Genomic DNA, 26,110 nt, shown 5'->3' on the forward strand with positions numbered 1-26,110 from the left:
AAAACAAATATGGATAGTCATTAAAAAAAACAACAAATATAATCGTGGCCTAAGACTTTTACACAGTACTGTGTGTACATATATATATATATATATATATACACAGGTGGCCCTCGGTTTACGCTGGTTCAATTTGCGCCGTTTCAGAATAACAACCTTTTTTTCAGTCATGTGGCTGCTATTGAAAAGCATTGAAAAGCAGTTCACTAATTAAAATAGCCAGTAGGTGGAACTCTGTCCACTTGTGTTGCAGCAAAGTTTTGCAAGCTTAGCAGACTGAAATTAATCTGTGTACACAAAACAGACCTTAGCTATCGAGCAGCTTTCAAAGCAACAATATCTATCAGCCACTTCCCTATTATCTTCCTGTCCAGCTGCTTGAGGTGAGGGTGCCTAACTGCCTATTAATTACTCCAGATTGAAATGCATAGAATAGGTAGATGCAGACCCAATATTATCTAAAATGCTAACAATACAGAGAACTGTTTGCAGAACAATGCAAGTAAAAAAATGTTTTTGTTCATTAAACTTAGTTTGATAATACAGTCTGTTGTGTGATTATTTAATTAGGTTTATAATGCTGTTTAGCATTTAACATCTTCATTTCAAAGCTTTAAAAATAATGTATTACTTATGTCAATTTTGAGAGGGGCCTGGAACCTAACTCCTTCACTTCCCTTTGACTTACATTATAAACTGGGTTTCAATTTACAACGGTTTCGATTTACAACCATTCCTTCTGGAACATAACCCCGTTGTAAAAAGGTGTGTTTTAAAATGATATTTAAGCAGAGATCTCCTAAAATTCAGGTGTCTCTCTGATCTCTTGAGTATAAAATATGGACACACATTGTGTCTGCAGAATGACTAGCATAGGGCTGTCCAACATAATCTGACCTTAGTGCAGCTGTGCTAATCTGAAGATCTAATATATCTATACATGGGTTTGTGTGTTTATGACAGCAACAGTACTTTGGCATTTGTTTAAAGGAGCAGGAAAGTCGTTCTGACAGAACATGCCATGAACCATGTACTCTTGGTATCCTTTGTTGAAAAGGTTCAGGAATACAATGCATTACTGGGAGCTAGTGATTGGCAGATATGCACATATGCCTTTATGCAATTGGCTCACCAAATGTGTTCAGCTAGGTCCCAGAAGTACAATGCTACTTTTCAGGGGTTATATGCAAGCAGCAGTGCAATAATAAAATGATCTGCCCTTTTTGTACTTTTATGTCCCTTTGAATAGAATTATATATGCATTGATTAATGGAATGTCTTAAGTTAGTTCCCTGATATTCTAAATGAAGGGGGGGGGGTGACCCCTCATTTGAGAAGGTTGCTGGTTTATTATAATCAAAATTTCTCTCCTGTAACTTGGCCCTGTCTGCAATTTAGATTATCAGGAATTGAAAACCATTATTAGCAGCCATAACCGGGAATTCAAGAACAAATCTCAAGCTTGCTTTCATAATTTCTTATGGGAAATCCAATGCTTCCCAGCATAAGATATCATGTGTTGTGTTTCCTCATACAAGTTTACTATAACAGTAATATGCTGTTTAATGCAACATTCTTGTGTTAAATTCACATGACCTGTTTTTGTTACAGCATTTTATTTTTTATCAAATTTCCTTATTTTGGTATTTGTTAAACTCCTTCAGAAAGGTTAAAACACGTAATTAAAATTGCAACATGCTGCTTATTCTCTCCTGTACCTTGGAGGTGGCAACAAAAAACTCACCCCAAACTTGCTTGTTTGGGGAGTTGACAGGCCCTACTCTCATGCAAATGGTTGTGCAAGATCAAGAATTAGGATTGTGCAAGATCAGGAGTTAGGATTGTGCAAGATCAGGGGTTAGGAATATCACGGGTTAGGATTGTGCAAGATCAGGGGTTAGGATTGTGCAAGATCAGGGGTTAGGAATATCAGGGGTTAGGATTGTGCAAGATCAGGGGTTAGGAATATCAGGGGTTAGGATTGTGCAAGATCAGGAGTTAGGATTGTGCAAGATCAGGGGTTAGGATTGTGCAAGATCAGGGGTTAGGATTGTGCAAGATCAGGGGTTAGGATTGTGCAAGATCAGGGGTTAGGAATATCAGGGGTTAGGGTTGAACAAGAAAGCTGTTGTGCAATCTTAAATTTTGCAAAAAATGCTGCATTGCAAGTGGCGCTTGTGGGTGTAACGGTTTCTCTACTTGTGTCTGACTAAAGCTTGATAAATTTACCTTAAAGTGTCAGTTAAATTTGGTGTATAAAGTTTAAAATCTAGGCAGGCTCTATTATTGTAATCGCTAATCTTTTGTAATCTTTTCAATAAATTGTTTCAAAATAAAGTTATAACACTTTAAAATACCAAAAATCAATGTTCTCAAAGCCCTCACTCGACACCCATTCAGCAGCTCCTGATGTGGGAGTATTTTCTCGCCGAAAAGTTCATTCCATAGGAAGGTCTCGACCCGCCCCCGTTCCTCCTATTCAAGCTCGTTCACAAGCTTATGCCTGTCAAGTGATTTTCGCCGACAACTGCAAACTGCGCATGCCCTTAACCGTCAAATAATGGTAAAGACTGTATTGCCTGTGTAGCCTGATAATGAGCATGCTCCGCAGGCCCCCAGCTATGCCTGTCAATCAAAGATCGCGCATCCGGACAGACAAGGCGCAGTGCGACCGATAAATAGGGGATTGGCCATAAGAAGGAGCTTGCAAAAAAAAAAAAATTAGAGTACCAGTTATGGGCGGCCACCCTCAGTGTAAGTTTAGCGACCTGTTTTAGATATGTTAGAAATATTTATTTATTAATAAATTACACTAGATTGTCTTAGATACATAAGGCATTTAGGAAAATACTATGAAAAATCCTAAGTTTACTGTCCCTTTAATGTACTTTATATTAGGCATATGGCTGGTGGTAAATGCTCAAAAGTAAAGCTGACATATCTCTGTTGTAACATATTACTATGTAAAAACAAAAGCAAAGCAATGAAGGACTAAAAGCTAATAAAATAAATTTTAAGATTGCATTTTATGTTTTTATTAATTCATTTATGTATCTTACAATGTTCTGTAAATAATTGTTTTTCCCTTAATGTGCTTCCAATGACTTGTTATACCAGCTACAGAGTATAAAATTTATGAGAAAGTGTTTCTTTAGGTTTCTTTTTTTATATAAAATAGGTGGTTTTGGTCTTTGAAACCACAAACCATTAAAATGGGTTGAGCTTGCAGGGAATTCAGATCTCCCTATTTTATTACTTTCTGTACACACACATGCTTCTTTATATTATCTCTGTCTGTATACCAAAGCCCAATACTTTAGAGAACAATTGAAAATTAACATAGTATTGCTTATATTTCCTAACCCCCACTAGGAGTGTAATTTCTTCTGATGCCTATGTTTGCACAATTTTTCTTTAGCTTAGAAACTTTTAGGGCTAGATTTATTAAAGCTGAGGCGTACAGGGGCGCATATACGCGCCCCTGTACACCTCAGCTCGCCTGTGGCGGGGCGAAAATACCCGCAGGCATTCGGCATTGCACACGAGCGCAATTTTGCGTTCGTGTGCAATCCCGCCCCCTGCCCGCGCACAGCCAATCACGCGCGGGTAGGAGCTGTCAATCTCCTAGGTCGGACTCGACCGAGGAGATTGAATTTCGCCAGTTTAGAGGTGGCGAAGAGCGTTATCAAGCAGAGGTCTGGTGACCGCTGCCTGATAAATCACGGCGAGAAAGTTCTTGTGCGAACTTGCTGCCGTAGGGGCTTCATAAATCTAGCCCTTAGTATAGATGGGGATACCACAGGCAAAACTATCTCAAATGCTGATATAAAAGTAAAGGAGAAAACAATTTACTACACTCCAGCAGGTAAAATGGATCATTGGGAACAATTTAGGGTAAATTGACTCTCTAATACCCTTAGCCTATGAACCAAATCTATGCACCCTCACCCCAAAATCTGTGTTTTCATGCTCCCAACCCCCTAACCAAGTGACCTTCAAAATTTGTATTTTAGAAAAAGGCACAGGATATAGATTCAGTGTTCCCCATATAAGCGTTTACCAGACAGGTGGCATTAGCCAAGTAGACGGGTGGGGACAGTGTAATAGTGTTCAATATTATAAAACATTTAATATTAACTACTGTTAGCTTAATATTGGCTTAAATTTTTGCCGGGTGGTCAGTAAAATCAACCGAGTGGTGTACCCACTAATTAGATTTTAGCAGAATAGCAGAGAAAAGGCATTAACCACAGATGATTTATTTGCTTCTTCCTCCCCTAGTATATAATGATGGTACAGCTTACCCTTTCCTCTTGTACCCACCACTTATTTTATGTGACTTGGCATACAGGGCATGTCAATCTCTCTCAAGCTGATATTAATTAGTATTCAGCTACTATGACCTGAAGATACACCGGACGGTACATTTTCTGTAGCTTAGATATTACATTTCTGTCATACTTATGAAAACACAGTAAATTAGCAGTAAAATAAATTTGCAATGCATTTTTCACGGGCTAACATAGGAAAAACTTTTATTTACAAATTTTTAAAATGTCAGCTATTTCAAATGACAAATTAAAGGTAAAGGACAAATACTTTTCATCAGGTAAAATGGATCATTGGGAAGAAGGGGAGAAAAATTTAAAGCACAATACAGAATATAACTTTACTTATAAACTCTGCTGTTCCTCATTGTGTCCTGAAATTCCATTCTTAGTACACATCCTTGCATAAACTTCCACCAGAGGACAAGGTAACCTCTGCAGGGTCACCACCAAGGGGAATATGACATCAGATCGCCCACTTCCGAGATCTGCTTCACAATAGAACATAGCTTCCTTTCCCTGACTACAACTGAGTTAAATATGGCAGAGTCAAGCAAAGGAGCCAAAATAAAACAAAATTATTTTATTTGTAGACAAGTACAGGGGTTATAATTACAGGATCATAGTTTCAAAATATAATAATGAAAAACTATGGTAGTAAAAATAAACTTAATTTTATATCCCTCCACATCTACACAATCTTCTTAGTCTCTTTTTGTTTTTAAACAGCAAAATATTTAAAGTGATGGTAAACATTCCCCTTTGTATAAACAGATCCAGAATGTTAGCAATATTTTATGAGCTTTAATTCATCAGTTGTAAAGAAGATACATTTTAACTTAGTTTTTAATATGAAATTCTAATACCTGCGCTCACAAAATATTTTTTGTAGCTAGAATGCTGATTGTAGAACAGTCCTCCAATCAGTGCTCTAGCCCATGGGTCACCAACCTTTCGGACCTCATGGACCACTAAACTCACAATTTTGAATCCCATGGACCACTAACATGAATTTTTTTAGAAAGGTACAAACCTCTATAATGTATGTGTGTGTATATATATATATATATATACACACGTATACACACACCCATACTGTACATGATTAGTATAACCATAGCTAAGTTTACATTATGTATATATTTACACATTTTTAAGAATTATTTTTTCAAATTAACTAACTGAATGACAGAACTGAGAGAATACTTCTAATTGACGGATGAAGGGTGAGTGTCCACTTTTGAGCTGGAAACAGAGAGGTAGAAAGTGGGGAAAAAATAATTATGTTTAAAAGGGCCACAATACTTCCAAGTTACCTCCCCAGTTAGGAATTATTCAAAACTACTTATGAGCATGGACAGACATTGGAGTCATAAATTAAGTTTATATCAGAAAGCTCTCAATATGGATGTGAGTTAACCACGACTGATGTTAAAGGGACACTGAAACCAAATTTTTTCTTTCGTGATTCAGAAAGAGCAAGCAAGTTTACGCAACTTTCTAATTTACTCCTTTTATCAAATTTTCTTTATTCTCTTAGTACCGTATCTTTATTTGAAAAGAAGCAAGAATGTAAGTTTAGACCATTTTTGGTGTACAACCTGGGTTGTTCTTGCTGATTGGTGGATAAACTCACCCACCAATAAGCAAGTGCTGTCCAGAGCACTGAACCAAAAAAAGAGAACGAAGAAAAATTGATACTAGGAGAAACTTAGAAAGTTGCTTAAAATTGCATGCTCTTTCTGAATCACGAAAGAAAAAATTTGGGTTCAGTGTCCCTTTAATGACAATTACTATAATACTTGTGGGATATGGCTGATCTGCTGGATGGCAATTACTGGAATTCAGGTGGAATCGCTTTGTGCATGGGACAATTATTAGAATGAAAAATAATTCATATTTAGTTAAAAAAAAAAAAGATGATGGAGGGAAGGAAGACAAACAGTGATGTAAATTCATCTGAAGGAATTAGGAAAACTACTACAAAGAGACAGGTAAAGGGAATAAAAAAAATGAAATACAAGAGAGATTTTTTTTTTTTTTAAGATTTTCTTTTTTTTATATACAGTACTTTAATTCCACGATTTCAAGCCAAGACTGTACCAACCTCTGCTGGCTTTAGAATGGAAGCATCTTCCTCTGAGCAGCATGCCGGGCAGCAGGAGTTAACCCCTTAATGACCGAGGACGTACGCCATACGTCCTCAGAAAAAAGGCAGTTAACGTCTGAGGACGTGTGGCGTACGTCCTCGGTTTGGAAAGCAGCTGGAAGCGATCCTCATCGCTTCCAGCTGCTTTCCGGTTATTGCAGGATGCCTCAATATCGAGGCATCCTGCAATAACAATTTGTACCCCTCCGGTGCAGAGAGAGCCACTCTGTGGCCCTCTCTACACCGGACATCGATGGCCGCAATCGTTGGTGGGTGGGAGCTGCAGTGGGAGGCGGGTGGGCGGCCATCGATGGCTTCAGATACACAGAGGGGGGCGGGATCGGGGGCGGGAGAGTCAGGGGCGCGCACAGACACGCGCGCGTGCACGGGGGATCGGCGGGCGCGTGCACGGGAGGGAGCGGGTGGGAACCGCTTACACTACAGAAATAATCATGTAGTAAGTGGGAGGAAGAGGGGGAATAAATGCCCCCAAAAAGTAATCTAAGGGATCTGGGAGGGGGTGGGGGTAGGGGTTGGTCGTGGGGAAGCTACACTACAGAAAAATGTAAAAAAATAAAAATAAAAAAGAGAAAAAAATATTGTTAACTGGATACTGGCAGACAGCTGCCAGTACCCAAGATGGCCCCCAATAAGGCAGGGGGGGGGTTAGAGAGCTGTTTTTGGGGGGAATCAGGGAGGTTGGGGGCTAAGGGGGGATCCTACAAAGTAGCATATGTAAATATGCTAAAGATGTATTATTATTTTTTTTAAACTTTTATTTTAGTACTGGCAGACTTTCTGCCAGTACTTAAGATGGCGGGGACAATTGTGGGGTGGGGGAGGGAAGGGAGCTGTTTGGGAGATATCAGGGGGTCTGATGTGTCAGGTGGGAGGCTGATCTCTACACTAAAGCTAAAATTAACCCCGCAAGCTCCCTACAAACTCCCTAATTAACCCCTTGACTGCTAGCCATAATACATGTGTGATGCGCAGCAGCACTTTGCGGCCTTCTAATTACCAAAAAGCAACGCCAAAGTCATATATGTCTGCTATTTCTGAACAAAGGGGATCCCAGAGAAGCATTTACAACCATTTGTGCCATAATTGCACAAGCTGTTTGTAAATAATTTCAGTGAGAAACCTAAAATTGTGAAAAATGTAGCGTTTTTTTTAATTTGATTGCATTTGGCGGTGAAATGGTGGCATGAAATATACCAAAATGGGCCTAGATCAATACTTGGGGTTGTCTACTACACTACACTGAAGCTAAAATTAACCCTAGAAGCTCCCTACATACTCCCTAATTAACCCCTTCACTGCTGGGCATCATACACGTGTGGTGCGCAGTCGCATTTAGCAGCCTTCTAATTAGTAAAAAGCAAAACCAAAGCCATATATGTCTGCTATTTATGAACAAAGGGGATCCCAGAGAAGCATTTACAACCATGTATGCTATAATTGCATAAGTTTTTTGTAAATAATTTCAGTGAGAAACCTAAAGTTTGTGAAAAAAATTGTGAAAAAGTGAACATTTCTTTTTATTTGATCGCATTTGGCGGTGAAATGGTGGCATGAAATATACCAAAATGGGCCTAGATCAATACTTGGTGTTGTCTTCTAAAAAAAAATATATACATGTCAGGGGATATTCAGGGATTCCTGAAAGATATCAGTGTTCTAATGTAACTAGCGCTAATTTTGAAAAAAAGTGGTTTGGAAATAGCAAAGTGCTACTTGTATTTATTGCCCTATAACTTGCAAAAAAAGCAAAGAACATGTAAACATTGGGTATTTCTAAACTCAGGACAAAATTTAGAAACTATTTAGCATGGTTTTTGTTTGGTGGTTGTAGATGTATAACAGATTTTGGGGGTCAAAGTTAGAAAAAGTGTGTTTTTTTTCTATTTTTTTCCTCATATTTTATAATTTTTTTTATAGTAAATTATAAGATATGAGGAAAATAATGGTATATTTTGAAAGTCCATTTAATGGCGAGAAAAACGGTATATAATATGTGTGGGTACATTAAATGAGCAAGGGGAAAATTACAGCTAAACACAAACACAGCAGAAATGTAAAAATAGCCTTGGTCCCAAACGGACAGAAAATGGAAAAGTGCTGTGGTCATTAAGGGGTTAAAGGGACACTGAACCCAAATTTTTTCTTTCGTGATTCGGATAGAGCATGCCAATTTTAAGCAACTTTCTAATTTACTCATATTATCATTTTTTCTTCATTCTCTTGCTATCTTTATTTGAAAAAGAAGGCAGCTAAGCTTTTTTTTTTTTTTTTTTTTTTTTTTTTTGGTTCAGACCTCTGGACAGCACTTTTTTTTAATGAATGAATTTATCCACCAATCAGCAAGAACAACCCAGATTGTTCACCAAAAATGGGCCGACATCTAAACTTACAGTCTTTGCATTTCAAATAAAGATACCAAGAGAATTAAGAAAATTTGCTAATAGAAGTAAATCAGAAAGTTGCTTAAAATGTCATGCTCTATCTGAATAACCAAAGAAAAAATTTGGGCTGAGTGTCCCTTTAAAAATACAATCTAGCTACGCACGTTGCGTAGTACTACGCAACGTGTGTAGGGAGACTGTAATTTAACTCCTCCTCTGTCGGTTTTCATTGATGTCCAGCCAGGCACTTTAGGGAGGGTGACACAATCAGAGGAGATTAATTCCTGCTTGATGGTGTCAAGGACCACCAACATCTTCTCGTGGACCACTAGTGGTCTACAGACCACTGGTTGGCGACCGCTGCTCTAGCCATATGGCACTCACACAATATTTTTTGAAGCTAGACTACTAGTTGAATAACAGTTCAAACCGTTAGCTTGGGGTATTAAAATTTCAGCGTTACATTAAAAAGTAAGTTAAAGCATATCTTCATTACAACTGATGAATTAAAGCCCATCTAAAATATCGCTAACATTCTGAATCTGTTTATACAAAGGAGAAAATTTACCATCACTTTAAACATTTTGCATTTTAAAAACAAAAAGAAGCTTAGAAGATTTTTCAGATATGGAGTGATATAAAGTTAATTTTATATTATTATTTATATTTATTTAAAATAGTGTATTGACTCAATATGAATCATTGCTGATCAGTGTTTAAATGCGGGTATATATAGGTCATATGGGCTCTGTGCCTATGAACACAGGAACAGTACTAGATTCTAATAGAAGCATATTTGCTAATACATGTGCACTGCAAAAATACCTCTAATTGAAACAAACTCATGAACATTTCAGTTTTTACTAGAATATCCCTTTAATTTTATTAAGGCGTTGGACATAACTACATAAAAAGAGTCCAAAAGGTCAAGGCAGAAGATGGGTAAGTAATTATGTTACCTTAATAAGACAGGGGAATTAACTGTAATTTATTCAAGGTCTATAATAATATAATCACTGACAGACTCCAATGCAGACATCTACACAATAATATTAATATTATTGACAATACTAGTGCTAAATTACTAAGCATAATTACATGTATATAGTGTAATCTCTTACATTATCTAATGTTGCATACTGCTTATTATCAAAACTGATTTGTTCTGTAGGTAGGCTCATAGGAGCTCAGGAGCGTGCACTCTGTGGCAGCTGAAGTTGCAGCAACGATTGTAGCAATGTTATGCATATAGTGCCCATGGCACATGCATACTCATGAACCACTATAAGTCTAACTTGCTTTACTCTTCAATAAAGAATATCAAAAGAACTAAGCATTTCCTGATAAAATAAGTAAATTGGAAAGTTTTGTAAAATTGCATGTTCTATCTGAATCATGAAGGTTTAATTTTTGACCTTACAAGTCCCTTTAATTTGGCCTTCTCATGAGTAAAATTCTGGAAGCCTTATTTTTTTACTAAACTACACCCCTCTCTTGCTGTGACATTACTGATCCCCATTAAGGAAAAAGGGTTTTATAACCTTTGAGCGAGATTTATCACTAGGCCAATGTCCCGATCGGTTGCAGGCTCGCTCATTTGAGCCTCTAACTGATATTTATAAAGCAGAGGTTTAAAACGCTGCTTCATAAACTCTCTAACCAATTTGGAGTTGGCAGATGAAAATCATCCAGGATTTGACTGGGGTGACTGAAAAGTCCCACGCAATTGGTTGAGTGAGGGTAGAATGGCAGACTTGCACAATCGGTCTCCCATGCAATGTTAAATATGGGGAACAAATGCGCCACACAAAGATGCGATCAAATGAGGACAAGTTCACAACATGTGAATCCTATCCACTCGCAAACTGATAAATCTCGCCCTTTGTCTAAGTAGTAAACCGTTTAGCTATTTTTCTATAGATAATATATAATTTTATTCATTCTATCCCTAAAAGGCTTAAAGGGACAATGAACTCAATTTTTTTTTCTCATTATTCAGATAGAGCATGCAATTTTAAGCAATTTTAAGCAACTTTTTAATTTACTCATAGTATCAATTTTTCTTCTTTCTCTTGCTATCTTTATTTGAAAAAGAAGCACTTGTTTATTGGTGGATACATTTATCCACCAATCAGCAAGAACAACCCAGGTTGTTCACAAAAATGGGCCGGCATCTAAACTTACATTCTTGCTTTTCAAATAAAGATACCTAGGGGCCAATTTATCAAGCTCCGGGTGGAGCTTGAGGGCCCGTGTTTCGAGCAGTTATGAAGCAACGTTCTAAAGACCGCTGCTCCATAACCTGTCCGCCTGCTCTGAGCAGGCGGACAGACATTGCCGCAATTCAACCCGATCGAGTCCATCCTGGAGAAAAGATACAATTCTGGCAACCTTAACCTTATGTCAGGAAAACCACGCTCTTCACACCAGTACAAGTAAGTCCTCCACACTTTATGGTAGATACGACGAGTAACTGGCTTACGAGCTTCAACCAGAGTGTCAATAACACTCTCAGAAAACCTTCTCTTGGCTAAGACTAAGAGGCCTATGTATCAAAGGTCTTGCGGACCTGATCCGACAGTGCAGATCAGGTCCGCAAGACCTCTCTGAATGCGGAGAGCAATACGCTCTCCCTATTCAGCATTACACCAGCAGCTCGCAAGAGCTGCTGGTGCAACTCCGCCCCCTGCAGACTCGCGGCCAATGTGCCGCCAGCATAGAGGTGTCAATCAACACGCTCATTTGAGCCTCTAACTGATATTTATAAAGCAGAGGTTTAAAACGCTGCTTCATAAACTCTCTATATGGAGCTTGATAAATGGGCCTGTAAGCATTCAATCTCCACGCAGTCAGCCTCAGAGAATCTAGATTTTGATGAACGAAGGGACCCTGTATCAGCAGATCCCTGCGACAAGGTAACCTCCACTGAGGAGATGAGGACATCCCCACCAGATCCACAAACCACGTCATTTGCAGCCATGATGGAGCAATCAGTATCAATGATGCTCAATCCTGCTTGATGCGAGCCACCACACAAGGAAGAAGCGGTAATGGAGGAAAAAGATATATGAGTCTGAACCTCCATGGTACTGATAGTTCATCTATATCAATTCCGCCTGAGGATCCCTCTACCTCGACCCGTACCTGGGTAGCTTGGTATCTCCGGCGTCCCCCACTCCCTGCATATCTCGGCAAACACCTCGGGTGGAGAGACCATTCCCCTGGGTGAAAGGATTGCCTGCTGAGGAAATCTGCTCTCTAGTTGTCCACACCCGGAATGTGGATAGCTGATAGCGTACATATGTAAGTCTCCGTCCACTCTAGTATCTCAAATACTTCTCTCATCGTCAAGGAACTTCTCGTTCCCCCCTGATGGTTGATGTTGGCAACCATGTTTATATTGTCTGATTGGAATCTGATAAACTGGGACGAACCCAGAAGGGGCTAAGCCTTAAAGGCATAAAAGATTGCCCGGAGTTCCAATATATTGATCGGAAGGGAGGACTCCTCCTGAGTCCACAGTCCTTGTGCCTACTTGGCACCCCAAACGTCTCCCCAGCCGGAAAAGCTTGCGTCCAGAGTCACAATCTCCCAGGACGGTCTTAAGAAGCACATGCCTTGGGACAGATGATCTGGACAGAGCCACCAAGAGAGCGAGTCTCTCGACAGGTTGTCCAGCACAATCTGTTGAGACAGATCTGAATGGTCGCAGTTCCATTGTCTCAGCATGCATAGTTGTAAGGGCTGAGATGGAATCTGGCAAAAAGAATGATGTACAGGACACCATGAGTCCGATCACCTCCATACACTGAGCCACTGAGAGTCTCAAGGAGGCCTAGAGGGCAAGACATGAAGTAGTTAGCTTGCAACCTATCTGAACGAAGAGGAATATTCTCATGGATATGAAGTCTATTATTGTGCCCAGGAAATTCACCCTTGTACTTGGAGTAAGAGAACTATTTTCCAAGTTTATCTTCCATCCATGTGATCGAAGAAGACTGAGAAGGGAATTCAAATGTTCTTCCGCTAGACGGAAAGATGGTGCCTGCACCAAGATATCTTCCAGGTAAGGCGCTACTGCAATACCTCGTGTTCTGGCAACGGCTAGAAGAGCCCCCAGAACCTTCGAAAATATCCTAGGAGCAGTAGCTAGGCCAAATCGAAGAGCTATGAACTGGAAGTGCTGGTCCAGAAAGGTAAACCTCAGGAACTGAAAATGTTCTCTGTGTATCGGAACGTGAAGGTATGCATCCTTCAGGTCTATGGTGGTCATAAACTGTCCTTCCTGAACCAGAGGAAGGATTGACCGTATTGTCTCCATTTTAAAAGAGGGAACACTCAGAAACTTGTTTAAGCACTTTAAGTCCAGTATTGGACGAAAAATTCCCTCCTTCTTTGGAACCACGAAAAGGTTTGAATAAAATCCTAAACCTCTTTCTGCTGTAGGTAATGGGACAATTACTCCTAGCGAGGAGAGATCCCGTACGCAACCTAAGAAGGCAGCCCTCTTTTCAGGTCTTGTAGACAGACTGGAGAGTAGGAATCTGCCCCTGGGTGGATGAGACTTGAATCCTATCCTGTATCCTTGAGATACAACCTCCAGGAGCCAAGGATCCTGTAAATCCTGGAACCAAGTGTCTGTAAAAAAGATACAGTCTGCCCCCTACTTGATCCGATCCCGGATTGGGGGCCGTTCTGTTTGGACTTATTCCAGGACTGAGCCGGATTCCAAGTACTCTTGGGCTGCTCGGACTTGGATGAGGATTGCTGTCATTGTGATTTGTCAGAAAGAAAATTAGACAATTGCCGTCCCTTAGACCTATTTTTCTTATCCTGCGGTAGGAAGGCACCTTTCCCTCCGGTAACCATAGAAATAATGAAGTCCAGCCCTGGACTGAATAAAATCTTACCCTTGAAAGGAAAAGAAAGGAGTCTGGATTTAGAAATCATATCCGCAGACCAAGACTTCAACCAGAGAGCCCCTGGGCTAGGATCGCAAAGCCAGAAGCCTTTGCATTTAGGCGAATAATTTGCATATTCACATCACAGATGAAGGCGTTAGCAATTCTCAGAGCCTTAATTCTCTCCTGAATATCCTCAAGGAGAGTCTCCACCTCAATGAGCTCCGACAGAGTGTCGTACCAGTAGGTAGCTGCTCCAGCAACCACGGCTACGGCTGCCGCCAGTTGAAATTAAAACCCTGTATGTTGAAACATCTTCCTCAGAAAGGTTTCCATTTTCTTATCCATAGGCTCTCTAAAAGAAGAACTATCTTCCAGAGGGATAGTAGTACGCTTAGCCAGCGTAGAAATAGCGCCATCTAATTGAGAGTCAGGAACCGTGAATAATTTTTTAAAAGTAGATGAGGGGGAAAAAGAAGTTCCAATTATTTCCCATTTGTTACTAATAATGTTCGCCATCTTAACTGGCACAGGAAAAGTCAGAGGGACCTTCCTCTCTTCATAAACCCTGTCTAATTTAGGGATCTTAGGTTCCTCAGAGAGTGTAGCCTCTGGAACCTCTAATAAAAAATGCAGATGCTCAATTTTAAATCTAAAGGAGGGTTCCTCCGCTGAAGGAGGTTTAGAAACTGAAGTTTCCAACTCGGAAAGTTCACCCTCTGAAGCTACAGAGGTTAACTCATCTTCGGATAGCTGGGACATAGTAGCTAGATCCGACAAATATTTAGATGACTCTAGGTCAGGAGAACTATGTTTAACCTTTCTCTTACGTTTGCTAGAGCAAGGTAAGGCACTCCGGGCCGCAGACACCGCCGATTGTAACTGCGCGGTAAAGTCCGCCGGAAAAAGGCCCCCTCCAGGTGGAGGATTAGTTGAGCCGCGTGGAACTGCATGTGGAGCGGGTAGTGTAGAAAGGGTAGTAATCTCTTGGGACACAGATTCCTGAGAGGTAGACGGCTCAGAGGGGCTAATAGCGCTATGAATATTAGCAGGCTTGTTTCCCTTCTTAGACTTTAGAACAGTGCTTATGCAAATAGAACAAAATTGAGCAGGCAGCAAACCACGGCCTCCTCACAATAAAAACCGGAATTATTAATCAGTACAGAAGGAGCGGAACTTTCTAATGTAGTATCAGAGTCCACCATAGCTAAGATATATTCACAGGACAGACAAAAAGTAAACACTTTTATTGAAAAAACTGCACCTTTATAATCCTAATGGCTGGGGCACTCACCACCTCCTAGACCCAAACAGCTAACAGTGAAAACGCTCTCCTTAGGAGTGATGTCTGATGCAGGATCATAGGAAAATTAAAAGATTGCACCCAATCACATGGTGCTTAAGACATGACTTTCCCTGCTATAAAAAAAAGGCGCTAAGCTATTATGAGCTGTGCAACACTAAACAACGAAGGTGAAACCTATTTGTTCCAAGCCAAAAGCACACAGTCTATAAGCCCAAAAACTCTCAAATTAAAGCAGTTATGAATAACCCCTAGCTTTTCAAATAATCTCCCTGAAGGAGATATTAACCTTGATCCAATTAAGGCATAATGGAGTCACACTGTGAACCTGTATAGAAAAAGTGTATATATAAAACAGTATTACCCTCCAGGATCCATGCTGTGGAACAGGCACAGCCTTCTAAAAGTGTGACAGTCTTGCAGAGACACTTCTGACATGGACTTGAGTGTGTAACAGCAAGCAGTGAAACTTGTCAACACTGATTGCTCAGGAGCTGTTAGGCGACAGTCTGGATGGGTTTGCAGAAAAACTTTCCTTGCATCTCCAGACTATTTCCTCAGTACTCTCACTGAGAGGTTGACATGATTACTTAAAACTCCTTCTTGAAGGAAACATACCCATTACAGGACTATCCAAATCTTCTGACACTTCTTTTCCACCTCCTATAGTGACGAAAGGCAAAGAATGACTGGGGGATAGGGGAAGTGGGAGGGATATTTAAGCCTTTGGCTGGGGTGTCTTTGCCTCCTCCTGGTGGCAAGGTGTTATAATTCCCAACAGTAAGGAATGAAGTTGTAGACTCTCCCTGACTTATGGAAGGAAATTTTTGTTTCTAAAAATTTTTTAAGAGCCTCACCATATTGACGAGACTTCTTAGATTCTCTCACCTGAACAGCGAGGTTTTGACTATCAGGCCCTTAGAGAGTACATTGTAAAATTATAATTTTATTAGTTGTTTTAAACCCCACCAGAAGTGTAATTTCTTCTGCTTGCTGTGTTTACATTACCTGTCAATAGCCTGGACTTAAAGGGACATTGTACACTAGATTTTTCTTTGCATAAATGTTTTGTAGATGATCCATTTATATAGCCCATCTGGGTGTGTTTTTGTATAAATGTTTAGTTTTGCATATTTTTAAATAACACTGTGCTGATTTTCAGACTCCTAACCATGCCCCAAAGTTTTAGATGTATACTGATGTATACAGACTTCAGACTGCTTCTGTTTGTATCATAGGTATTTTCATATGCAGGGGAGAGGGGAGGTTCTGCTATCAGCCCATTTCAGTGGGTGTCCAATGCTAATCTCATCAACAGTGCTATATTGGAAGCTTCTCAGTAAGTTTGTAAAAGGTTTTATATTGGATTTTTATATTCTTATTTATATTAGTGTCTATTACATGCAGGTAAATGAAAATTGGTATATACTGCCCCTTTAAGTAAAGAAACTTTCAGTATAGATGGGGATACCCTAGGCTAAATCGGCTATTTCAAATGGTGAAATAAGGGTAAAGGAGCTACTTGTAAACATTTTAATCAACTACAGCAGGTAAAATGGATCATTGGGAACAAATTATAGGGGAGAAAAATGTGGGGTAAACTGTCCCTTTAAAGAAACTAAGGTCCTGATATCTAAAATTTCCAGCATGTGAGAAATATATCAACACTGTCATGGAATTCTCTAAAAAAAAGGGCCTGAGACTGAAAGTCTTGACTAGTTGCAAGATGACCTCTATAGAAAGTAATAAAGCTCCTAGAAATGGAGAGTCTCACAGGAGAGAGAGCCCAGCACGAATAACAACATTTTCTAACCACATACAAATCAAATGACTCTGCATTCAGTGTGCCTTACCATGCAACTGGTTCTAGTTTTGTAAGTATGTCTTTTTCTTCTATTTTAATAAGCGCATTGTATATTTTAAAGCAAAGTCTCCAGTTTACATTGAGAATGGCGAGACTTGCAGGCAAAATGCGCTTAGAGAATTCCAATGACTTTGTACACACCCAGGGAACACCACTGTTTAGCCCACTGCTGCAAAAGAAATATAAGGAACGGAACCCTTTTAATTTTGATCTTTCAACTTTTTTTTTTTGGACATTACATTTTAGGTTAAACCATTTACATTAAATATGGGGTTTCTTAAAGGGACAGTCAACACCAGAATTGTTGTTGTTTAAAAAGATAGATAATCCCTTTATTACCCATTCCCCAGTTTTGCAAAACCAACACTGTTATATTAATACACTTTTTACTTCTGTGACTAACTTGTATCTAAGCATCTTCTGACCGCCCCTAATCACATGACTTTTAGTTATTATCTATTGACTTGCATTTTAGCCAATTAGTGCAGTGTCTGCCACTAGCCACGAGCGTGATCACAATGCTATCTATATGGCCTACATGAGCTTGCTCTCCCCTGCTGTGAAAAGTAAATAAAATAGAGGCGGCCTTCAAGGGCTTAGAAATTATCATATGAGCCTTCCTAGGTTTGCTTTCAACTAGAATACCAAGAGAACAAAGCAACATTGTTGATAAAAGTAAATTGGAAAGTTGTTTAAAATGACATGCCCTATTTGAAAAATGAAAGTTTTTTTTGGACTTGACTGTCCCTTTAATTTATTGTTTTAAGAATGTGAAGAAAGAATGTTAAAGTATGTGTAATTCTATTACAATTCAATATGCTTTTGAAATAATTATTTTATCAAGGACTATACTACAAAATTTGCCTTTAGAGAATCCAGTGAAATATGTGAGCAGTGTCCTTTAGTTAATCTGGTCTAACATTTTACAATTATTTCTTCAAGGAATATAATTTTAAAAATGCAGCTAAATATTACTCTTAAAATAATATTTGCTTTGGATAAATTAAAGGGACACTCAAGTCAAAATTAAACTTGCATGATAGAGTATGCAATTGTAAACAACTTTCCAATTTACTTCCATTAACAAAATGTGCACAGTCTTTTTATATTTACACTTTTTGAGTCACCAGCTCCTACTGAGCATGTGCAAGAATTCACAGCATATACGTATATGCATTTGTGATTGGCTGATGGCTGTCACATGATACAGGGGGAGTGGAAATAGACATAACTTTGCAATTTATTTTAAAAAAATCTACTACTCATTAGAACTACTGCATTGTCGTCTTATCATGCATTTGTTGATTATGCAAATCTACTGTATTGACTGGTCCTTTAAAGGGACACTCAAGTCAAAATTAAACGTGCATGATAGAGTATACAATTTTAAACATCTTTCCAATTTACTTACATTAATAAAATGTGGAGTCTTTTTATATATTACACTATTTGAGTCACCACCTCCTACTTGGCATGTGCAAGAATTCACAGAATATACGTATATGCATTTGTGATTGGCTGATGGCTGTCACATGATACAGGGGGAGCGGAAATAGACATAACTTTGAAATTTGTCAGAAAAAAATCTACTACTCGTTTGACGTACAGACTAACTGCTATTGAATTGTCTTGTTATCTTGCATTTGTTTATTATGCAAATCTACTGTACTTACTGGTCCTACATCCCAGAAACTAATAAAGGTTTTACAATAAATGATTTGCCGTGCTGCCATCATCACAGTGTTTGACAGACTATTGTTTACCAGCATTTGATGAATGCAACTAGTTGCTACTCTCAGCTTATCTCTGGAAGTTAATAAAGGTTTATCTACAAAAATGCCCTCCTAACTTAATTACATTACAGCCCTTTCTTATCATCAGACAACTACATAGGAGGGTACTGTTTAATGACTGTGCACAATACTCTTAATCTTATCTTTGTTAGTTTGTTTCTTTTTTAGTATTTCTTGCAAGTGATGTTGTATCTAATATTGCCATATATTGCTTAGTTTAGGATCATACTCGGGTTAGTTTATGTGTAAGGTAAGGTCATTTGCATGATCTTTATACAATGAGCAATAATGAGAAATGTGAAATACAATTTAGCCTAAAGTATTGTCATTTGGGAACAGCATAAAACAGGGATCAACAAACCCAGAAGTCAGGGAGCCCATGGCTCCAAATTTTTTACCCCTGGCTCCTAACTTTTTGGGTTATTCTTTATATATCTATCTACAAATACCACTGTCTGGCTAATAAAAATATGTCTGCCTCCTAAATACTCTCCCTGGCTTTTAACAAATTTGTCATCCTATGGCTTTGTATTAGTTTTTTAAATATTTTAATACAGCCAGACAGTGCTAGATCATGTGTGCCATATAGATAACACTGTGCTCACTCCCATAGAGAATGATAATGGTTATACAAGAACCAGAACTAATTGGTTAAAATGCAAAATTGTAAAAAGCACTGAGATAATGGGCAGTCTGCAAGGGCTTAGACACAGGTAATAAGTGTTGGTTGTGCAAAACTGGGGAATGGGTAATAAATGGATTATCTATCTTTTTAAATGGATAGTCTAGTCAAAAGTAAACTTTCATGGTTCAGATAGAGCAAGAATGTAGCCACCAATCAGCAAGTGCTACCCAGGTGCTTAACCAAAAATGGGTTGGCTCCTAAGCTTACATTTCAGCCTTTTCAAATAAAGATACCAAGAAAACAAGGAAAAATTGATAATAGGAGTAAAATAGAAAGTTGCTTAAAGGGACTAAACCCAAATGTTTTCTTTCATACTTCAAACAGAGTATACAATTTTAAGCAACCACTAATTTACCCCTATTATAATATTTTTCTTTGTTCTCTTGGTATCTTTATTTGAAAAGCAGGAATGTAAGCTTAGCAGCCAGACCAAATTTTTGTAGCAGTTTATTCACAGTAGTAAAGTTGGACGGCCTCAGCATACTAACATTTATAACCCTGTTTTCCTTACCAAAACTCTAATGAATATAAATGGGGACCCCCAAACTAAAGAGGATTGAGCCAGTTGTATAGAAGGGGAGGTAACTGTTCCTTACGTGCTTCAGATAAATGGATAAGTCATTCTATGTGTTGCAATGAAAAAAAAAGGTAAAAGATTAATGTGTCAAATGCCTCACTGGACCATAAAATCCTGGTGAAAAAACTGCAAACTGCCTGTATAATGGAGATGCAAATCTTACAAAATCTGGAGAATGAAAGCAAATTAAAACCAATGAAGGGCTGAATGATTGCCCATGGGCCAGAGGATGGACACAAATGGTTACGTTTTTACATGGCATGGGGTGCAAATATTATTTGTAACTTAGAATTCAACTGATACTGAATACTGAGAAGACAAATACTTTTCAGAACACATGAAGGGGCATTTGTATATAGATGATATTGAATAGTCCAAAAAGCTAAGAACCTTAGTAAAAATGTGGGAGACATTACTCCCTGGCTCTCAGAGTGTGTAAGACTCTGTAATGTAAACATCTGATATCATGATCTTGATAAGATTTGTGTGTGCACTCACTCTGCAGTAAGAAACAACGATAATGTGATTTCAAGTAAAATTATGATCACAAGGCTTCTGAGTGTCATTTTCTTTTACCATTAACATGTATACCAAGTAAATGTGAAGCACGTAGCACTGGCAGAGAAAGCAGCATGAGGGCACAGTAACATTGAAAGCAAAACAGGTCACCTTGTACTTTGGGATGAAACTAGTAAGGTTGAATCTGCAGCAAACACATTATCTTGCACAGGTCAGCATTCTGCAGAGCTGCAGAGAAACTAGCCTGCTAACCATAAATTGGTAGACATCCATACACCAAGATAGATAAACAGACAGCACATACCATTGGTGTATAAAAGTAATTTGCATTATCCCACTGCCAAAATGTATTACAAACACCTTTAATTGCAAGAACTTTTACACTATTTCATATGCTCATGTATACACCAAATCATCCTAGGCTGGTCACCTATAAACTACATGTGAATCAAACCAATTAAACATGAACACCTATTACAAATCATTAACAGAATCATTTTCTTGAACTAACACACAGCCCTACACCAACTGCACGAAATATATGCTTTATACATCAAAAGGACTAACCTTTCTATGATCTTTCTACAATAATACTGCTGTTACAGATTACTGTATATTTAATGGCATTGATTTAAAACAATGGCATACATTCCCATGGATAGAAATCTGGATTTTCCCATATGAAAATGTCCTACTGTTTTTGGTCCAGTATCCTCCATAATCTGCATAGTTCTAATCGGTTTGCTTTAAATCTAGTGGTCACATCCCGCTCATCGATGAATAATTTACCGTCTAGTCTACTAATGCACGTTCTGCAGAGGATGAAAGATTCAGATTCAGTCCTCTCACTGTTATTTTATTTCTTCCATCCAGTACTTTCCCCGCTATGTTTAAGATATAACAAAACATGGTTTAAATATTTTCCTTTGTGTTTACTACGCGTATTTCCTTGCAAACCTCATCCCAGTTATCTATGGAAGCAGAGGCACTAAAAGGAATTTCAATCAGAGAGAAAGCAGGAAGCTAAAAGGACAGTGACTGTTCCCTGCTTGATGTGAGCATTTTTTCCTTTGGAAACTGTGAACTTTTTTTAAAATAACTTTCATGTTTACAGACTTGTATAAAAATAATTAAAAAGACACACATACACTCCTGTTGTTTAATGGGAAGTCAAGGTCCAGGGTGTCTATACTTTGTTTTTAACTCACATTGCCAGTGAACAAACTTTACACTCTCTATTAATCAAATTAATATCAACACATATCATAAAGCATTGTTAGCGAAATAAGTATAGATTCATAAAGCCAGAATCATAAGCATTGGATGAAAACAGTTTGGGCAGTAATTATATTCTTGCAAACCAATAAAGCCTTTTGTTGCACCACCTTTTTCCTTCAAAATGTAAGTGCGCAAGCCCACCTGCCACGCAGAATACCTTGCACAAAGGTGCTGTATACCACAGATAGTAACACACAGGATGGGCCTTTTACACACTTGCATGACTAATTTTGTTTTTTGAATGTGTTATAGAATTGTGTAAACATTGTGCCCATTGTTATAACACTGTGTAATACTTTATACTGTAGAGATACCGTATAGCACCCCTGGGCCTTAGGTTGGACACCCCTAGTCTAAATGAAAGCTCAGTCATTATCACCCACTGACACTGGTTTATCAAACGTCTACAACCTATCTGTGCTTTACAATGTAATGCAGTATTGTAAACCACAATGGTCATACAAATAAATGTTCTAAAATGATAAATCTGTCTACCAAAGCTTATATTGGCTAATAGAGAACAGATGTAAGGTCCTTACTTGAGAACCCCACTAGGCATCCAAGAAAGATATGCTATTCTAGAGAAACATCACATTATATTATTACTGCCTTGTGCTGATTTACTTTAATATAAAAGGAAGGAAAGAAGAGAAAGGAAAAGGGGAGTAAAAGGTAAGAATGGGTCCATATTATCTTTAAACCAATCTATCTATATATAGGAAATTTTAAAAGTCACTGCAATATATACAGTATTTTCAGAAGCATTTTCATGTAAAATGGTAGGCTTAAGCCTAACATTTGATTTCAAATTGCTTAGGAAATCATAGTGCCACCTTGGCATAGTGTAAATGCCTTCAAATTACTCCAAAACTTACTCATTCGTGTTTGTTAAATTAATTTTTGGATGCTAGAAAATCATTTGAATTAAAATTATTAAGGTTAAAGTAAAACTTGATTGGATCATGGAACTACATCTATTTGCAATATACATTATTGTGGGTATGCCTAACAAAAAAAAAGATGGAGAATGGTGGTTGGGCCATGTTTGGGATGGTGTATCAAATGAGTTGGAAATTTATTTATTTTTTACAAGTTTTAATAGTTTGTGGGTCTTGAGACATTTGTGTGTTTAGACTGTGGAAGTGCTTAGGGTTTTAAAGGAAAGTGTGCTATAAAAAATGGGTTATCCATGGGGACAGAAGGGTGTGAGACAGAAATATGTACCTGGTGTTAGGTTAAGCACTGCTTTCAGCTATACTTTAAAGGGTTTTTTTAGGATGGTGGCTGCATTTATTTTGGATGAAAATGTGTTTTGGAGATCATGGGAGGCAGTGCTAGTAGCTATACATGGTTTAATATAAAATCTGGGGTTGGCTAGATGTTAGGAAATGTTTAAAGTTATCCTGAGGGAATATCTTGACCTCGAGATTGTATTGGGTGTGGTCATGCTGAGAACTCACCTTCATAATCCCAGTAGTTCTCACACTCCTTTCCCCTGAGTGGTCTCTGCTGCTTCTCCCAGATTGTGGACTGTCCTCTGAACATCTCCCATTGACTAACTCTTCCACACCCCATTCAGGAACATGCAGTCCTCTAGAATTGTGAGAAGCTCCATCCTGCACAACCTGGTGTCCCACAACAACTGTAGCTGATGCAGCAGAGAAGTCCTGAGAGTCAGCCATCCTGAGAGCACTCACCTCCCAATAATTTCAGCCTGGCATCATTAGCTATATCTATATATAGATCCTAAGCTGGCTCTGCCCACATGTGAATCAGTAAAAGTCAGGATCTTTATACTGTCCTTTGCTGCATACTATATTGTCATTGAGATGTTCTTGTTTTGCCAGGTCCTTAGATGAACTGGTAAATCCCTTATCTGGATTATAGAATATATAGGTTGTATACCACCTGTGCTCTTAATTTTTTTGGGTCGTGGTGCCTGAACTTTAGGTAATGTGCCTTGGTATTTATGACCTTTTGGTTGAGGAGCTTCTGTGCTATGAGTTGCTGCTGGAGATGAAGGGTGACAATGCTGCTGTAACTAGGCGATGGGCCTCTGATTATTAGAGCATTTTCTCTGTGGGCTATCACAAATGCTTATTATCAGTGTTTAGGGTCTCTGCTCTGCGAGATTATTGTGCTGTAGGTTATTCAGTGAGTGTTGGGTCTCAGCTCTGGGACAGTTGTTTTGCTTCAGGACCACTGGTGCTGCTCTTAGGTGTTTGCTCTGTTGCAGGACCGGGTCTTTGGGACATTCGCTTCATGGTTTGATTAGAGATAAGCGGTATCCCTGCTGTGGGACCTCGGTTAGATTTCTGCTGCGTGGCGACGTCTTCTCTGCTTTATATCTGCTGTATGTTGCTGCCTGAAGTAACTCTCATCATCAGTGTTGTGTGACCGTATGATCCTGGCTCTGCAGTGAGATGTGACAAGCAGGAGGTTTGCTCTTCAATGAGATGTGAGCTCCAACAGCTTGGTGAGCGGTGGGAGCTGTACGGACCTTGCTGGCAACACGAGGGGAGTTATTCGGTACTTACAGCCGTAAGCTTTTGCTGTGGGATCCTCTCAGCGGGTTCGTGCTGTGCAGTAGGATGTTCTTAGGCAGCAGCCTCTCTCCATCCCTCCCGTGTCTCTCCCCTCCCCCTGGCTCAGAGCTGGGACTTCCTCACTCACACGTGCTGTCTGAGCTGCTGCCAAACACTACAAAGGGTCTTATCACCGAGGTTTAACCACTGCGCTGCCAAGGGCCGCAAGAAATGAGTGAATGTAAATTCTCACACTGTCACGGCTTCCCTGGCTATATAAACGTATATACTCGGATTAACCCATAGATTGCCTGTAACAACCACTAGACAGCACAGACATGACAGCAGTAACACGAAATGAAGGTACACGATGCGAGAAGAATTGTGTGTAAATTATATTCACATTATTAAAATAGATTGTAATAGCTTTATTTGTACGAGGCAGACAGAATAAATGTCATATCTGTAAATTAACTCATGAATTTCCAATAAGCTTTACACTGGTGTCCCCTGGGAATTTAGATACATATTTGCGCCCAGCATCACTGCATGCATAGAAACCCAGTGCTTGTGCGTGTCCTGCATCAGATTGTCACGGTTGTAACTAACTATGCCACACAGTCTCTCTACTTAATCTTATGATTTTTGTAAAAGAAAGATGGGATCACACACCACCAAAAATGAACAAAACGCATGTCCATGACTTCTTACCCCATCATGGGATTAGCCATTCCCAGACCATCCAGCTCTAATAGCAGTTCTGCCCAAGAATCAAGGACTCAATGTTGGGAGATTTGCAAACCTTTATTTGTATAAGAAGAGCCTATATATTGAGTTTTTGAATGATTTGCAGATTTCTACAAAACAGTTTATGTTCTAGACTTAAATTTCAGGATTCTTGGGTAGGCAAAATGTAGGATGGTGCATGATACTTCCGCAGGATGTTTAACAATATGTCTGCTATCACTTATGGCCCCAAATTGGGTCCCCAAATTTTTATGTCAGCTGTAAGCCAAATATTAGACCAAAAGCAAGTGGTAAGCAACCACTTTGTACCCAAGCATTAAAGGGACAGAAAACACCCTGAGATTTGTTTATAAAGCTTTGCAATATACTCTAATTATTTATTTTGCTAATTTTTCATGTAATTTAGCTCTGAAAATTGAGCAATTTCTGACTTCTCAAGGCTAACTCTACTATCTATCGGTCCCTAGTTGGATTTATCAGATAACTGCAAAACAATGCATTCTATGCCAGTGGCGGCTGGTGAATTTTTAGGATGGGGGTGCACAAGACCCTCCCCCTATTAGAAAGACACGCCCCTTTGAAAATCCACGCCCCTTTTTAAAAACCACGCCCCTTTAACAAGCCACACCCATTTTTAAAAGCCACACCCCTTAGTGAAAATCACGCCCCTCAAATGGCCCCACCCATTTGAACCAGCGGTGTTTTTGGTCATCGTCTTCTTGAAATATCCAGCCCCGGCCTGGGGGTAACTTCAACTGAAGTTTGTGACTGATTCCTCAACATTATTCTCAAGTATCTGCTGATATTGAGTGGAATCCATGAGACCCTCAACAATATTCCCAGTAGTACAGGTCTTTGGAGGTGGTCTGTGGGCTGTTTTTGACCGTTCTCACCATCCTTTGCCTTTGCCTCTGGCCCTCTCTGATATTTTACTTGCCCTGCCACTTCTGGCCTTAACAAGAACTGTGCCTGTGGTCTTCCATATCCTCACCATGCATTGCTCACTGTGTTCCTCATAGTGGACACAGAAATCTTAAAT

General features: G+C 39.1%; 1 protein-coding gene across 2 annotated transcripts in view; it reads right to left on the minus strand.

The window, feature by feature from the left end:
• The window catches only part of LOC128645777 (inactive phospholipase C-like protein 2), a 410,224-nt gene extending 385,766 nt beyond the window's left edge, over positions 1-24,458 (minus strand). For both annotated transcript variants that reach the window (XM_053699021.1, XM_053699014.1), the window contains exon 1: positions 23,260-24,458. In XM_053699021.1, the coding sequence (XP_053554996.1) occupies positions 23,260-23,481 (222 nt within the window). In that variant the 5' untranslated portion in view covers positions 23,482-24,458. The remainder of the gene's footprint in view (positions 1-23,259) is intronic.
• Between the last annotated feature and the right edge of the window lie 1,652 nt (positions 24,459-26,110).

The sequence above is a fragment of the Bombina bombina genome, chromosome 1 (genome assembly GCF_027579735.1).
Source record: "Bombina bombina isolate aBomBom1 chromosome 1, aBomBom1.pri, whole genome shotgun sequence".
NCBI lineage: Eukaryota > Metazoa > Chordata > Amphibia > Anura > Bombinatoridae > Bombina > Bombina bombina.